General features: G+C 41.5%; 1 protein-coding gene across 6 annotated transcripts in view; it reads right to left on the reverse strand.

Moving 5' to 3' along the window:
- Positions 1 to 18,380, reverse strand: part of FRMPD4 (FERM and PDZ domain containing 4) — a 648,285-nt gene that overhangs the window by 184,563 nt on the left and 445,342 nt on the right. For all 6 annotated transcript variants that reach the window (XM_070462629.1, XM_070462627.1, XM_020908849.2 and 3 more), the window contains one exon: positions 12,602 to 12,718. In XM_070462629.1, the coding sequence (XP_070318730.1) occupies positions 12,602 to 12,639 (38 nt within the window). In that variant the 5' untranslated portion in view covers positions 12,640 to 12,718. The remainder of the gene's footprint in view (positions 1 to 12,601; positions 12,719 to 18,380) is intronic.

Raw genomic sequence — 18,380 nt, forward strand, 5'->3', positions numbered from 1 at the left:
AATAATTGCTTAGCAACATGACAGGGTTTTAACCCAACTCCACAAATTGTACTGCAGATGTGAAGGCATCTTTAATTTCGACTAATGGTGAAGGGCAAGAGTAAGTATCTTGAATATTTCACAGTATATTGTCCTGTATTTCCCAAGTATTCTATGGCAACCAAGTTACTATGACTACTAGGTTCCACAGGAAAAGAAAAAAAGACTGCATGGCCTTCCAAATGCCTTTTTACAAGACAGGTTGAAGATTCTGAAGTTTTACCAAATGTCCTTTATCTGTTCCAGAACGGCATCCAGGATTGCTGTTGTTGGTTAATTGCACAGTCCTGTCCTACTCTTTGTGACCCCTCAGAATGTAACCCACCAGGCTCCTTTGTCCTTGGAATTCTCCAGGCAAGAATACTGGAGTGGGTAGCCATTTCCTTCTCCAGGGGATCTTCCTGACCTAGGGACTGAACTCAAGTCATCTGCATTGCAGACAGTTTCTTTACCGCTGAGCCCCTGGGGAAGCCCACCGGCTAGGATACCACATCATATTTTGTTGTCATGTCTCCTTAGGCCATGACAGCTTTACCACTATATTCTAGATACATAAATCAAAAAGATAGACACTTTATTGTGTAAGATAAACTCGTTAAGAATTTCTGCTTCCTGTAACTCACAAGGTTCCCAGTGGACACAGTTTTCTAATATAGATTATTTTATAATGAGAAAAATGAGTACCCATAGTGTCCAAACGTTGGCCCAGCATGACACAGCTAGTACTAAGAGATAGCATTCTAGCACAGGAGGCTTTGCTCTTTTATTTCTGTGCTTATGATAATATAACACTTGTTGCTGGAATATACTGCAATCAAACTACCCCAAAAAGGTTTTTTCATCATATCTTGAATATTGGAGCTCATATAAACAGTGGTAAAGAATCTGCCTGCAAATGCAGGAGATGAAAGACACACGGGTTGAATCCATGGGTCAGGAAGATCCCCTGGAGAAGAAATGGTAATCTACTCCACTGTTTTTGCCTGGGAAATTGCATGGACAGAGGAGCCTTGCGGGCTAAAGTCAAAAGGGTTGCAAGGAGTTGAACACCGACTGAGTGCAGACACACACATAAATAGCCACACTAAGATATATTTCGCTGATGAGGCCTTGATGAACTTTTAAGGTCTTCTGAGGAAATAATAAGGCCAACGTTTGGTATGACATTTCTATATCAATAAATTAAAGAGAGAATTTTCATTCACTGATTTGTATATCGGCATCTTTCCTAACAATGTACTGAGCAAAACCTTTCAGAGAAAAGTCTATTCATCCAACCAATAATGCATTCACCCACCTCCTCAAATAAAAAACAAACAAAAAGGACTTGCCAGCAGTTAAGACTCTGAGCCTCCTCTGCAGGAGGCATGAGTTTGATCCCTTGTTGGGGAACTAAGATTCCACATGCCCCATGGCAAAAATCAACTACCCAACCAATCAAATAAACAAACAAATATCTACTCATACAAACACACATGCAAGTACTTATTTAACAAACACTTATTGACCAACTGCTATTGCGAAGACAATACTCCAGACAGTGCAAACCTAGCCCTGTTGATCTCTTTTGCCTGCTGTAGTGGGACAGTTATGCGTCTCCAGAAATTTTTGGATTCAAACCAAATGGTATCGAAGTATTTATGTTCATGAATCCTTGTTTTTTCTTTTTTTGTGGGTTCTAAGTAGAAATATAGGCTTGAAAATATGACAAAGTGAACTTTGAATGTTGAGATAAAAAAGAACCAGTTGAGGAGCCATGAGAAGGAATATTCTTTGAGTTTGGAACAAAAGAAGGGGGATGGTGTCATGGAAGCCAAGGGAACAGCCTAGAACAGAATAAAAATAAACTGGGGACCTTATATGGGAGCTTTATAAAATTTGAAAAAGATAATGAGTAGAATTTCTTCAAAACATTATGGACAATTAACGTTTTGAAATTACAATGGAGCTGTTTCTCCGTAGACCATTAGTATGAGCAAGTTGCTATGTAATTTTCACCTCCCTAATAATTATTTGTGCTTGCATTCAGCATTCCACTGTGACTGGGCTTCAAGTTGCTGTCAGTTCTTGTCCCTCAAACCCCCTACAGCGAAGGTGTTGGTTGAAAATGTGTGTGTATGGGGAATCATGAAATGTTGAAAATAAAAATTCTACTTCCTTAGTGGATTTTAACAATGTTATTCCTAGAATACCTTTTAGACATGGGGGACAGAGAAGCCTGACAGGCTATAGTCCTTGGGTCACAAACAGTTGGGCACGAATGAAGCAACATAGCATGTATGCAATGAATGTCAGAAGACAATAGACAGAAGGAGAAGAGGGCATCAGAGGATGAGATGGTTGGATGGCATCACCGATGCAATGGACATGAACTTGGGCAAACTCCAGGAGATGGTGAGGGACAGGAGGCCTGGTGTGCTGCAGTCCATGGGGTTACAAAGAGTTGGACACAACTGGGTGACTGAAAAACAACAACAACAATGACTGTGAGAGCTGTACAAGAACTCTTACTGACAAGAGATACACCATGGAGCTTTCTGGCAACAAGTAGGAAAAAGTGGGGCTCTGAAGTCCTTTTTTTAACTCCTTACATGACTCACAATGCAGCCTCAAAAGTCACTTTACCAATGTCTGGCACGGTTCCTTTCATATGAGATTGCAGCCAAGCACATGATGTTCTAGAGCAAGGTTTGGCAAACTATTAAAGCCCATGAGCCAAATTCAGCCCGCCACCAATTTTTGTAAATAAAGTTTTATTGGAACACAAGCATGGCCATTCATTTACACATTTCCTATAGCTTCTTTCACACTAAGTGGCAGAATTGCATTGTGTTCATTTGAAAGAGAAACCACATGGTCTCCAAAGCCTAAAATATTTACTATTTGACATGTTACAGAAAAAGCATGCCTATTCTGGAGAAGTAAGAGATGTGGGTTCAATCACTGGGTCAGGAAGATCCCCTGGAGTAGGAAATGGCAACCCACTCCAGTATTCTTGCCTGGGAAAGCCATGGACAGAGAAGCCTGGTAGGCTACAGTCCACGGGGTTGCAAAGAGACGGACACAACTGAAGTGACATAGCACACACAGCACACAGCTTGCTGACTTGACCAAGAGAATTAATAGCTGACAGGAGAAGAGTGGGAAAGTATATACCTTAGGGTGACAAAAGCCATCCTGGAAATGGCATGGAGACGGCTTCCTGAGGCAGTCAATAGCTAGCTCCAGGCAAGTTTCCCTCTTTCCTAGGCCGTTACTGAGAAATGCATGAGAAATCAATTTTAAAACACCTCAAGAGGAGAGGTTTGGAGATGAAAACTGAAGGCTAATTAGTTCTGAACAGATGCAGCTTTTTGAGCAACATGAATGATCAAGGAATCCTTGTTTATCCTCTCATCCTCGTGTGATCACCCTGTACTGGTCAGGCATCCCCTTAAACTCAACGTGATAACACATAAGGCATAGGAAAAATAGAGGCACCCAGAATTCACTTTCCTGTTGGTTCCCCTTGCTTGTTTGCAAGTGCGCTCCATTGTGTTCGACTCTTTGTGACTCTATGGATTGTAGCCCAATAGGCTCTTCTATCTATGGAATTTTACAGGCAAGAATACTGGAGTGGGTTGCCATTTCCTACTTCAGGAGATCTTCCCAACCCAGGGATCGAACCCATGTCTCTTGTGTTTCCTGCATTGGCAGGCGTATTCTTTACCACTGAGCCGACTGTTGGTTCTCCTTGTGAATCAGCAAGCCAAAGGAAGGGAGATTTGGTGGCGTGTGCTCATATCAACAAGTAAAACAAACACCACTGAGTTCATTTTGTGCATTTACTTCTCTCTTCAGAATGAAATATTTGTACATGTGAAACAGCAATTCCTCATACGAGTTACCTGCTCTTCTATTTGCATCTAAAACTCACACTGCATAATATATAAGTGATTGGGAACACTCATGCTAATGATTAAAAAATTTTGTTTTTTGCTGCTTCCAATGGCATTTAATAGAAAATCAAAGACTTGGACATGTTGACAGAGAGACATAGGAGAAAGGGAAATCCTTTACATTTATGAGCACTTTCATCCTGCTGTTTGAATAAGGGACACGTTTTCATTTTGGAATGGGCACCAAAAATGAAGTAGCCGGCCCTGCATCTTTAGCTGTGTCCTGTAATATTGGATGGGCTTCCCTTGTGGCTCAGCTGGTTAAGAATCCACTTGCAATGCGAGAGACCTGGGTTTGATCCAAGGTTGGGAAGATCCCCCAGAGAAAGGAAAGGCTACCCACTCCAGTATCCTAGCCTGGAGAATTCCATGGAAAGCACAGTCCACGGGGTTGCAAAGAGTCAGGCACGACTGAGCGACTTTCAGTTCACTTTAATATCGGACAAATCTGAGGGTCTCTCCCAGCCTTCTTGGGTGTACTGCTGTCATCAAACCTGTGCTCCGGCAGTGGGTGAGTGGCACGCCCTGGGGCACAGAGATGGGACACCACTGTTCTGGACTCAGGTTGACCCGAGTGTCCACTAAAAAGCATTGCCATCTCTCAGCCTTGCAACTGAAGAGACTTCCCTAGAAGGCAGCTATTCATAAGAGGGTTTTACTCGGGTTTTGAGAGGAAATAGAGGTCAGGGCCTGGTGGGTGACAGTTGTCTCCTGCGCCCTGGTGGGCCTCAGGAAGGCACTTCTGTCACCAGCCTTCTGCTCCCCCTCTTAGGTAGCAGTGCAGACAGTGAGGAAAAGACACCTGCCACTACAGGTGATTCCTTGTTCTCTTAAGTTTAGCCAATTTCCTTGGCCAAACAGCCGCATCCCCAACTTGCCATGTGGGACAGGCCAGAGTTTCCTGCCTGGGCCCCAGCCCTAGGTGATGAGATCAAAATTGCTCTCCGCAAGGGCTGGCTCAGCCCACAAAGTAGGGATGCAAAGGCCACTTAGAGGAAGCAAGGGGTGGTAGGCGGCCCCAAGCTACTATTTCAATTACAGGCTGTGATGGAAACCTGGCCATCCAGGTGCTTGTCCTTTGCACAGGCTGCCTGTCCCTGGGACTCCAAATGGGCTCTGTGACCCACCTCATGTACATCCCCAGGGGCTACATAACAGCACAGGAGAAGAGAGAGCCCACCCTGTCCAGCAGCCAGCCGGCTGTCGACAGCTCTTCCCAAATGCGCGTGTCCCAACTCAGCCAGAATCAAGTAGCCCAAGGGACTTCGAATAATTACATTCCCTTCAGATACCTTGGCCTGTTGGACAAATAAGCAAGTGCATCAGGGACGTGTCCTAGATGATGGCCAGATTAAGTCCACCAGCAAAGTTTCAAAAACTAAACGTGTAGGGAAAATGAAATAACCTCCAATAAAGGAGAAGTCTGCTGAGCACAGTTTGCTGTGCCATATGCTAAGGTAGATCTGGAATGATGGTGTCATTTCAGAGCCTTCCTGTTAAAAGCCCTTCCATCAGCTCTGCAAACTTACCTTCCAGCTGGGAGCAGTGATTATTAACTCAGTGGAGAGGTGCTTTGTCAGATTCGAAAGAAAACAAATCTGCTCCAATGAAGGGAATAAACAGCCCCGAATGTTCAGCCTGGGAAGCTTTCGCGTTGACATGACATAATTACCTTTCATTTCGTGTAATGATACTATCACGTTCACTTTGTTCCTGCACTTCCAAAATTATAATATACCTCCCTCCCCTTGAGTGGATGCTTGGAATCCTAAGGAACTCATTTACCTAAATGGCATTTGCTCTTGCAATGAGGCAATTATTTACATTTTATGCAGAACTCATTGTGTGTACTTGGAAGCGAAACATTTTATTTAAGAATTCTTCACCAAAAACACAAAAATGAGGCAAACTGCCTCTTCTCTAATATAATCCTAGCTCTTAATTTAAAACCACACAAAATAACAGAGCAACCCACCTCAAATAGATCTCTCCTATTTCTTTTATAGGCACAACTGTTAATTTCTACAAAGACCTTCTGCCTTTTATTGCCAGAAACAGAGTAACAATTTGAGCAAGCTCTCAGATTCATTTGTCCTCTGCTGAGTGTGTTTTTAAAATGTAAGCTTAATAAAGTAAGAAATTGAAATCTGCTTCAAATATGAAATTGATCAAGGGGTTGAGGGGTGCAACCAAAATATCCACATAGAACTTTATAACTTAACTCTTCTTGACTTATTTTTATTCTTTAAATTTTAGAGAAGGAAAAGTTGAAGGGCATTCATCACACAATAAAAGATTATTGGATTCCTCCACAGAATAACACTAAGACTCTCTTATGAAATCTTGGGGTAAAAATGTAAAAAAAAAAAAGAAAGACTAGCCCTAGAACTACCAAAAGTATTTGACAATGATCAATTGTTTCTTCCCTCTTGGGGACATTTGAAGTAGAAGAGATAAAGACTAGAGCGTACTCAGAGGCTCCTACTTTAGGATGACCAAAGGTTTTGATGTTGGGAAAAGACTTAAGGCAGAAGGAGATGGTGGATGAGACAGAGGATGAGATGGTTCGATGGCATCACTAACTCAATGGAGCTTGTTTGAGCAAGCTCTGGGAGATAGTGAAGGACAGGGAAGCCGAGGGTGCTGCAGTCCATGGGATCGCAAAGAGTCGGACACGACTGAGAAACTAAACTACAAGGCTGTCTCATTTGTAATTTTCACGATGACAGAATTCTGTCATGTTGACTTAACTGTCTTATGGTTAATAAAAAAAACAGGGATGGGGCACACAAAGTGCTTGTATTTCTTCAGATTATTCTTTTCTGGAGATAGAGGAGCCAGAAACACATTTCTCATTGACCACTAAATTGACTGGCAGATAGCAGTGTTGGGCCAAAGCCATACTGGGAAACAAAGTGGAAGTTTCCACATCTCATTACTAATATCCCTATTCAGGTTTCAGAATTGAATTCCTCTGCATTATGAAGATAGTGACTCGGTTTAATTACCCCCCATGAGAATTGCTGGTTCAATAATAGAACAGTGTGTCTTGTCCAATATGCACACAAGGTTACATTTGCAAACTTACGGGGGAAAGTGGCCAGAAAACCAGTAGGTCAAAAAAGAAGAAGAAGAAGAAAAAAAGCCTCTTGATTTTAGAACTTGAAAAATGAGGGCATGTGGTTTGGAAATGACCCTCCAGGCTGGTCTCCTACTGCCCAGCCCCCCATCCCTTTCCCCAGACTCCAGTGTGGCTCATCTAAATTATTTGGTGGCAAATGTTTTAATATTTATTTTGCTCATGCTTAAATTTTTTCTTCAACCTCCAAAAACCAATTTACAAAGCATTTATTTTTGCATTAACTCTACCCACCTCTACAGTTAAATAAGCATATATTGCTTCATTTAATTCAAAAATGGAAAATAAGGAACTCACATTGCTCCCTCATCTTTGACTATGAAACATATTATGTGTCTCTAAAGGGCTTAAAAGAGACACTGCCTGGTTGAGAATAATGGTTGGCCTCTCTGTTAGTGTGAGACCAATGGCAACGGTCTGTGTCTTGACCCCTGGCTCCTAAAGACAGATGGTTTCCTTCTTGGGCCTTCCCCTGTATCTAAAGCATATTCTATTGTTTCATATATCACTTCCACCACATTTTGAGAGCATGGAAGGAAAGAATACACCTTGCTTATTTTAGTATCTTCATCATTTGCATGTGTGCGTACTAAGTCGCTTCAGTGGTATCCGACTATTTGCAACCTCATGGACCGTAGGCCTCTAGGCTCCTCTGTCTGTGGGATTCTCCAGGGAAGAATGCTAAAGTGGGTTGCCATGCCCTCCTCCAGGGGATTTTCTTGACCCAGGGAATGATGCTGAGTTTCTGATGCCTCCTGTATTCGAAGGCAGATTCTTGACCACTAGTGCCACATGGGAAGCCCCATCTTCACCACTTAGTGGTGCTCAACATATGTTGCGGGGAACACATGTTAGGTGTAAACAAGGAGTGCTTGTGCACATGAGCAGACAATCAGGCTGCCCAGGCAATTTCTAAGGATCCTGAGTAGGGAGGGTATGGCAGAGTACATTGATGGGGCTGGGGAATCCTAGGGCTATTGACCAAATCCTAGTATGGATGAAAAGCTAAAAGTACGAAGGTCTTGGAGTCTTGACGATGTGGTGCAAACACTGTTCTGATTAGCCATAGGAGGTGGAGATCCCAATCCCCATGAACCTCAGCTTCTTCTGCAAGGAGATTCCTTGCAAAATGTGCTTTAACTATCTCGCAGGACAGTTGTCAAGGTGAAATGCAATCTTACATCTTCCAAGAATATTCTAAACTTTGGTAGTGTGATATACAGTTACCTTCTATTATCCTGGTCAGAATACTCTGAGAACAAAAGGAGGTGCCATCAGAAATTATGCCAAAAGAATACCCAGAAACCAGGAACCTCCTGGGCAAACCTGGTTGCACAGTCATTGGTCTGTGTCTATCCATCTCGATGTATAGTCCATATCCACTGGCATCTATATCTACAACTCTCTCTGTATATCTATAGCCATTTATATCTGTATCAATGTCTACATGATTATCTATACTCCTTAACTATATCCTTATCTATTTCTCTGTTTATATCTACAGCAATATGTGTATCCAACTTCATTCATAATTTATGGATGTAATTATTATAAGAAACATCTCAGATTACCTCGCTTTCCCTAGTTTCTCCCAATTTCTCTGCCCGCCCACTGTTCCCTCTTTTAGCCATTTCCCACCAGGATGCATCCTTTCAAGACTCTTCTCTTGGTAGTTTCTCTCTTCCAATCTGCTTCTCTACCTTCCCCTGTTCTGCTGTCTATCTTGATTGTTAAAAATAAGAAACTGAGAAAATTTGTTTTTGCATGTCATGTTTCTTACACAATGGTCTTCATACCTCAAAAAAATTATTTCTCCAAGAATATCAACAAAACTTGTCCTTTTTAATCTTCTTGTAGTGTTGGTGGGAATGTAAATTAGTGCGGCCACTATGTAGAACAGTATGGAGGTTCCTAAAAAAACTAAAAATAGAGCTAACATATGACCCAGCAATCCCACTACTGGGCATATACCCAGAGAAAACCGTAATTCAAAGAGGCACATGTACCCTCAATGTTCACAGCAGTGTTATTTTTCATAGTCAGGACATGGAAGGAACCTAAATGTCCACCAAGAGATGAATGGAAAAAGAAATGGTGCATGTATATACAATGGGATATTACTCAGCCATAAGAAGGAATGAAATTTGGCCTTTTGTAGAGACATGGACTGTCACACAGAATGAAGTCAGAAAGAGAAATACAAATATCATATATTAACGCATATATGTGGAATCTAGAAAATGGTATAGATGATCTTATTTGCAAAGCAGAAATAGAGACACAGATGTAGAGAACAAACATATGGACACCAAAGAGGAAAAATGTCTTTAACCCTATGGAATAGTAAGTAACTCTTTATAGAAAACACACTACCCAGCCCTACTGTAAATAACTGAGGATAGAAGAGGAAAGATGAAATTTGAACACATCTTGAACTACTCTGAGCCATATTCTGAACTATTCATAACAATAAAATTATCTCAATTATCTCAGTAGAATTAATGATAGTATTAACTCTGAGATTAACTTTGAATACGTGAACCCTGGCTCCTCCCATAGCTCTGTCCATCACTTAGAAGTAGTTGTATCTCCATCAAAAATAATTGACTGTCCCTAGGATTCCAAATGATAATGTGAGTTATCATTTAGATCTTAAGACAAGATAAAAAAAAAGACATTTCTCTTTCAAAGAGAAAATGTAACAGTTGAAAAGTAAATGCAAAGGTGCTAATTACTAATAATAGATTAGTTTTCAAATTGTTCTTTTAACTTCTAAAACTAATGAGTAGTTTGCACTTCATACTGCAAACCAGGCTCCTGGAAACTGTGGTCATTAGAATATCTCTTTGTAAAGGACATCACTCACTAGGTAAGAGAAAAACTCAGAATGATTCTGATTATTCATAAAACTCAAACTATAAAACTCATTAGTGCAAAGAAACAACAAAGACTTTCAAAAGAAATACCATTTTTGACATCTTCAAACAATATCTTTGAGAAGACTGTGTAAATTTACTCTTCAAGGAAGAAGCTCTGTGGATTTAAACAAGTGGTACCGGTGACTTTGGTTTTAAAACTTGTCGTTCAGTAATCAGTGTAGGCTTCTCTAAAAAAGTTGCTGATCTGCTCCTTCATGTTTCAACAGCTGGCATTAGGCCAGTGTAAATGTTAAATTGACACCTGGGCTGGCGCTTATAAATGTCAATGACATTGATGGAAATGCATATCTGTAGATCTAGTTGGGGTTCCTAGAAGCTCTGACCAATAGGCCATCATTTGGGTTTGCATCTATCGATCAACTGGCCTCTAATGAACAGGAGTCTCAATCCAACCACAGACAAAGAAAAAACCATTTTAATTAGGGAAGAATGAGTTGTACCATCACAAAATTCATAACCCATGTGTTTTTAAAATTACATTTCTTTGGCAGAAATTTTTATTGTTTTGAGTCAATGTATTTAGGCCACCTCAACCGTGCCAATTACATAAATTTATATCCATGTTATGAAATAGATGGCATAATATAATATCAAAAAATATCATCTTTCTACCATTATGAGGGACGCAGGCAAACTGTTGAAATTAGCGAACAACAATCTATAGTATTAAAAATTCCTGGCCAATCTTCATATCTTCAAGATTCCTGAGAGATTCCTTCACCATCCTATTTAGGAAGGACCCAGGAAGCCAGCCCCACAGTCAGCAACTGAACTCTAAAGAGAAGTCCTCTCCCCTGACAACACACACAGGAGATTTTCCAAAGCTACTCGTCAGGAGTCCTAACTTAAATGTGCTGGACTGTCCAGAAGAGCAAATATTCATAGCAATCTTGGCACATGTTTCTGTTTTTATAAAAATGATCCCCTATGTCACACGGATCCTATATTTGGTAATCAGTCCATTGTCAGCTGGACTGCAACAAACAATGAAGTCTGTGGTGTTGAAATATTTTTTCCCCCTTGGCCTACAACCTCTGTTCACTTCTATTAGGCTAGGGCCAGCTATGCTTTGTGACTTCAAATCTTTTTCACTAATTTCTCATAATTAAGAATATTTCACTTAGATTGGAGAAGAAAACAGACTGGCCTCTTGCTGTTATTAGAGGTGCAATATAAACACTTTTTTCACAAAACTGCAAAAAACCAGAGCACTATACCCTCTGTGAAAAAGTTTGGTTATTCTTGAAAAAATTGAACATCTAACTAGCACATAATCCAGCAATTCTACTCCCAGGTATATACCCAGAAGAATTAGAAGCAGAGACTCAAACAGATACTTGTGCACTAACGCTCTTGTGTGCATGCTAAGTCACTTCAGTTGTGTCTGACTCTTTGCCACCCTGTGGACTGTAGCCCACCAGGTTCCTCTGTCCATGGGATTCTCCAGGCAAGAATACTGGAGTGGGTTGCCATGCCCTCCTCCAGGTACTAATGTTCACAGTAGCATTATTCACAAGAGCCAAATGATGGAAACAGCTCGAATCATTGCAGACAAATAAATGGTTAAAAAAATGGGATCTGTCCATACAATTAAATATTGGGTGGGCCAAACACTTCATTTGGGTTTTTCAGTGAGATCCTACACAGAAGCCCGAACTGCTAGTCAACTCAATATTAGTTGGTCTTAAAAGGAATGAAGTTTTAGATATTCTACAACATGAATGTACCTTGAGAACATTATGCACAGTAAAATAAGCCAGATAAAAAAGTACAAATATTGTATGATTTCACTTATATACGATACCAGGTACCAGGGGGAGGGGGAATAGGGAATTACTGTTTAATGTGGACAGAAGTTTCTGTTGGGGAAGATGAAAAAGATCTGGAAAATGAAAGTGGTGATGGTTGAAAAACTGTGACTATAGTTCATGTCCTTGAATTGTACACCTAGAGGTAGTTAAAATGCTAAATAAAATTTACCATTACGTTATATGTAACATAACCATTATATATAAAACATAAATTAAATAATTGGTATGTAATATATATTTTAGCACAATTTTAAAAAAAAGAACCACAAAATATCCAAAACCTTAACCAATTTTAGTGGGAGAAAGTTACAGTACAACCTGTAATGCATGTAATCCTCTCTGATGATTTTTCTAGTAAGAGAAGAACGAGTAACATTCCTGTCTTAACCATTTCAAGAAGGCTTTCCAAATGACACCCCTCCATGTCAAACTTTATTCACTCATCTCAGACAATGAATACAACTGGCCTGAGATTCAATAACATACATTTTTGCCCTGGCCCAGGAGGACCTGCTGCCCTGGGTATTGTCAGCCTAAAACGGCATGAGCCCAAGAACAAAGCAACCTCATGTCACCAGATATGGAAGGCCTAGGCGATCATTTGATTGAGTCACGGCCTCCAAATGCCCAGGAGTCCTCAATTTAAGAATGTTAATTCTATGGAGTCAAGGGTCAAAACAGAAAAGTTCCAAAAGACAAAGTTGGCACCGTTCATGAGCGTTGTATTCAACTTACTTGATGAAGCAGTCTCGGCCATCCCGGTTTGCCGTCATCTCCCATCCATAGGGTGGTACCTGGTTCAAGCCCCAGGTTCCCGAGGGAGGTGGCCAGCCTGAAGACTTCGTCCTGTGGCTGGAGGGAAAAAAAAACCATTACACCAGACTCCTGGAAATTTCTTCTCTGACAAATTCCGCAAGGGGCACGGGACTTGCTCCTCTCAACTGCAGGCTGTATACTCAGCTGACTACATGAACGATTGGGACGTTTTTAGGTCATGTACTGGCCTCACAATCTGTCTTTATAGTATCTTGTTAGCTTTTCAAAGCAGCCTTACGTATACACATATTGTTTTACAAGATGAGGAAATGATGAATAGCTCACAAAGATTAAGCAACCCTCCTGAAGACACACAAGCCAATTTTGAACGTTCACACTTGCTATTACACTAGGCACTCCTGGGACCAGATATTACGACGGACTGGCAAACAGTTATCACAACACAATATAAATGCACACATGAAAATAAATTCCTATTTTTATACATCTGAAACAAATAACTCCAAGCCTCAGTTTTCTGAACTCTGACTAAACTACAAAATTTCCACTTATAGCTACACTCCAGTCAAGGTGAGTCAGAAAACCTTAGACAAACTCTCCATTTATGTTACAGTGAAAATACACACATTAGCTTTTACATTTTCTAGTTCACACCTTAAATGTGACTCAACAGCAAAATGAAAGCGTAGGTTAAAGAAAATTTTCTAGAAGCCTATCTTTCCAACAGCAAGAGGAACACGGACGTGACTCCATATCACAAGCAGCTGTGATGAACAGCATTGCTCGGTGACAATTACTAACCAGAGGCCTAGGGTCCAGTTTCCGAAGCATCACTGAATTCTGCCCAGGACCTGCAGGAATTCCATTGTTCTCTCAGGAACATGGGAGACTCCTTTAGAGCCCAACCATGGGAAGGAATTACATGATGTCATTTTAGGATGTCACCCAACATCCTTCACCATTTGTCCTGTCTCTAGGTGATATTTCTCAATCTAGATAGCTTACTAGATCTTCTAGGTGGTTGCAAATCATAGATGGGAACAAAGTGTGTATGTGTGTGTTAGAGGTTGGGTAAGAACACCTCCAGAGTCTCACAGTTAATGTCTCAATAGTGAACCTGGAGCCCTTCATAATTAGAAAGAATCGCCCCTTCCCCTTGCACAATGTATAACACGCACAACTTGCACAACCATCTATGGCAAGCCTCTCCTAGTAAATATCCAAATCAGAGGTGTCAACCTGCCTGTAAGGAGGGGACAATTTTCACAGGATGCAGGTAACTCAGTTTCACCCTACTAGCACCCCATCCACACATTTGACCCTGACCCAATGCTCCTCCCCAAGGAAAACCAGCCCATTTCCGGAAAGGTTTCTGAAGAGGAACTAGCTTGCAGAATTTTAACCACCTCGATTGCCTTTCTTTAACTTCCTCTTCAGTTTTCCCACATCTTCCATGAAGTGTGGGGAGCAAAAGAGTTCACAAATTGAACACAGAGCCCACCAAAGGGCTAATTCCCACCTGGGGACGATTACAAGAACAGACATGCCAAGTTTCTGTTCTTCTCTGCACAAGCCAGCAGGGGCAATATCTTCTGGTGGTTTTTGAAGTGTGAACTGCTTGCCAGCAGTGAGAACTCACAGTGAGCCCCTCCTTCCCTCCACCCCCAACTCCCCACCCCCACTCAACGAGGTGCTAAAATAAGTCCACCAATTTCCCCAGAGCACTAGAGGTCTTATTTGGAACAAGCCCTTCAAGGTATGAACAGAGTATATTCTGTTGTTAAAACTTCTTGCAAAAAGTACAATAGGAGACAACGCATGGAATATTCTTTTAAATGAAAGGAGAGAATGCAACAATTTATTCTGGATTACTAAACTATAGCTTGTATCAGAATCTGCATCTTTCCCAGAGGGAGAAAACTTATTAAAAAACAAAAACTGTTTTTTTTTTTTCTCTCATTCTCTTTTTTCCTGCAAACTCTAAATCACTAACAAAAATACACTGGCTTCCTAATATAATTTACATGTAAAGTACAGGATTATAGTAATAAGCTAGAAGGAGACTGAATTTTACTATAAACAACATTCTGTCAAATAAGGTATGTTCAGTTCAGTTCAGTTCAGTCTCTCAGTCGTGTCCGACTCTTTGCGACCCCATGGACTGCAGCACGCCAGGCCTCCCTGTCCATCACCAACTCCCAGAGTCTACCCAAACCCATGTCCATCGAGTCGGTGATGCCACCCAACCATCTCATCCTCTGTCATCCCCTTCTCCTCCTGCCCTCAATCTTTCCCAGCATCAGGGTCTTTTCAAATGAGTCAGCTCTTCGCATTAGGTGGCCAAAGTATTGGAGTTTCAGCTTCAACATCAATCCTTCCAATGAACACCCAGGACTGATCTCCTTTAGGATGGACTGGTTGGATCTCCTTGCAGTCCAAGGGACTCTCAAGAGTCTTCTCCAACACCACAGTTCAAAAGCATCAATTCTTCGGTGCTCAGCTTTCTTTATAGTCCAACTCTCACATCCATACATGACCACTGGAAAAGCCATAGCCTTGACTAGACAGACCTTTGTTGGCAAAGTAATGTCTCTGCTTTTTAATATGCTATCTAGGTTGGTCATAACTTTCCTTCCAAGGAGTGTCTTTTAATTTCATGGCTGCAGTCACCATCTGCAGTGATTTTGGAGCCCAGAAAAATAGTCAGCCACTGTTTCCACTGTTTCCCCATCTATTTGCCATGAAGTGATGGGACTGGATGCCATGATCTTAGTTTTCTGAATGTTGAGCTTTAAGCCAACTTTTTCACTCTTCTCTTTCACTTTCATCAAGAGGCTCTTTAGTTCTTCTTCACTTTCTGCCATAAAGGTGGTGTCATCTGCATATCTGAGGTTATTGATATTTCTCCTGGCAATCTTGATTCCAGCTTGTGCTTCCTCCAGCCCAGTGTTTCTCATGATGTACTCTGCATATAAGTTATGTTCAGGAAGTAGTAAAAAACAATAGTTCAGCTAGATGCTTTCAAATTAAAGTCTTTTGTCATAAAAACACCAAAGGAAGTGTTAATGCTGGAAAAAGCCACTCAGTGAGTTAATTCAGGGCAAGGGACATCAAGTGATATAAAACAAATAACTGAATAATTAGAATCAGAAATAACCACATGTTAGTTTGTGATTGTGTTGACATAAAATGCATGGGTCAGAAGGACTCTTGAAGAACTTAGCCAATTAAAAGTGCCAGCACGAACTAAAAAAATAACCCCTTTTCAAATCTAACCACACATCCTTAAGGAGCACCAAGGAAAAAGGTCAAATTCTGGGGGGGTTTGGCTTCTGGGTCTGTGCAGTGTGGGTGCTACAAATTCACTGTGATATACAACCTGGAAGCAGACAGTTACACTCTGCTGGGAAGATGCTCCAGGGACCTCCTTTCTTGGCTCCTATCCCTGTGGCTACACCAAACTCTCTATCACTGCCAGATGCTGCCCACCTCGGAGCAGCTGGCAGACACTCTTTTCCACCAGGGGGGCAAAGAGCTGGCCCCCTGGAGAGCAGAGGCAGGGCCAGCACACATACAAGTAGAGTCCACTGGCTACTTTGCTTTAGCGCCTCCTCGGAGGCAGACACTATCCCCAGGGTGGACCAGGCATGGCTATGAAGCAGCAATCCTGTGCAGAACTCCTCACTTCTGGGAGGAACACTGCCTGTGTGTCCAGTGTGAGATGCACGCCCTTCATTTCCTGCCCCCCATTTCAGAAAGAGTCCACTCTGAGTTCCTGGGCATCCTTCCCAGGGGCTGAGGTCTCTCACAATACCTCTTCTCTGGATGAGGCCTTACTTTTCTGATACAAAGACCTAATAGCTTCAAAGGTTCTCTTGACTCCCTTTATGGAGGCTAACTGTCCTGTAAGAAGGAACCATGTGGTTCTGCTCAGCTGCTGGCATGGAGGTAGGCCCCACCCAGCTTATTTGCGAGGACTCTTCCAGCCAGATTTAGTGACTGAAAAACACAGGGCACCCAGTTAAACGTGAATTTCACACAAACATCAATTTTTTAGCATCACTGGATCTCATATAATATTTGAAGTATATTTACACTAAAAAGTTACATTCATCATTTATCTGAAATTCAGATTTAACTGGGTATCCCATATTTTATCTGCAAACCCTACTTCAGCCCTTCAAATCAATGAACACCCAGATTCTCTGAGAATATCAAAGAGGCTAAAATATCATGGTCAAGAATCTTTCTGATTGAACTTGACCTTAGCAGCAGGACTGAATACTGAATAGGCTCTAGAAATTATGATTCAGCAGGTCTGAATTGCGAACAGGAATCCATGAGTGAGTATTGAAACTAGTTCTGATGGTTCTTATCTTCAGGTAGAGTTGCTAGTGCTAAGTGATAAGTTGCTTCAATCATGTCCCACTGTTTGTGACCTTATGTTCCATAGCCCGCCAGGCTCCTCTGTCCAAGGCATTCTCCAGGCAAGAATACTGGAGTGGGATGCCATTTCCTCCTCCAGGAGATCTTCCCAACCCAGGGACTGAACCCACGTCTCTTGTGTCTCCTGCATTGGCAGGCGGGTTCTTTACCACTAGCACCAAACAAAATAAGCTGAAGCTTCAATAATTTGGCCACCTGATGCGAACAGCTGATTCACTGGAAGAAGACCCTGATGCCGGGAAAGATTGAAGGCAGAAAGAGAAGAGGGTAACAGAGGATGAGATGGTTGAATGGCATCACTGACGCAATGGACATGAACTTGGGCAAACTTTGCGAGGTCGTGAGGTACAAGGAGGCCTGGTGTGGTACAGTCCATGGGGTTGTAAAGAGTCAGACACGACTTAGTGACTAAAAAACAACAAAGCAAAAATACCCACTTAAATAGCATTTCAAATAGAAATTGAATAGTTTTTAGTATAAGTACATCCCATGCAACATTTGGGACATAGTTATATTAAAAGATAATTACTTAGTATTTATTGAAAATTCAAATTGAACTGGGATTCGACATTTTACCTGGCAAGAATGAAGTTTGGGAAATACTTAATTGACTAGTTGCTACTATTCAAAGTTTGGGCTGAAGTCCATCAGCATGGGTTTCTCCTGGGTGTTTATGTGAAGCATTAAATCTGCATTTTATCAGCAGCCCTAGGTGATTCATATACCCACTCAAGTTTGGTAAGTGCCGCTTATATCAGGAAAGTTCAGGAAGGCTTGCTACACACGGAAAAACATGAGGGAAACTGTAAACGACACATGCCGGGACCAATGCCAAGATATTGGAGAAATCTTGATATTGGAGAAATCGGTATTTCATATGCCAAGATAGCCGTTATGACCCAAGGTAATTCTACCATTTTTTATTTAGCTCGGGAGACACAGGAGAGGCAGAGTGTGGCGGTCAAGAGAATGTAAACAGGAGCAGCAGGTTCACTGGTCTGAGGACCAGCAATAGCAGCAGCATCACCCATGAATTTCTTTGAAATGCAATTCCTTGGGCAGGATCCAAGATCTACTAAACTCCAAATTCTGGGGCTGGGTCTGACTCTGCAATTTCTGCTGAACCAGCCTCCAGGCAATGCTGGTGCCCACTTCAGTTTAAGAACCACTGAGTTACAATCACACTTTCTTCAATCCAGGCTCTGACATTTGCCATAATTTCAAGTTATTCAACCTCTCTAAAACCCTAATCCCAGCCCCTCCTATATAAAATGGCAGTAATAGGACCATA

The sequence above is a fragment of the Odocoileus virginianus genome, unplaced genomic scaffold (genome assembly GCF_023699985.2).
Source record: "Odocoileus virginianus isolate 20LAN1187 ecotype Illinois unplaced genomic scaffold, Ovbor_1.2 Unplaced_Scaffold_6, whole genome shotgun sequence".
Lineage (NCBI taxonomy): Eukaryota > Metazoa > Chordata > Mammalia > Artiodactyla > Cervidae > Odocoileus > Odocoileus virginianus.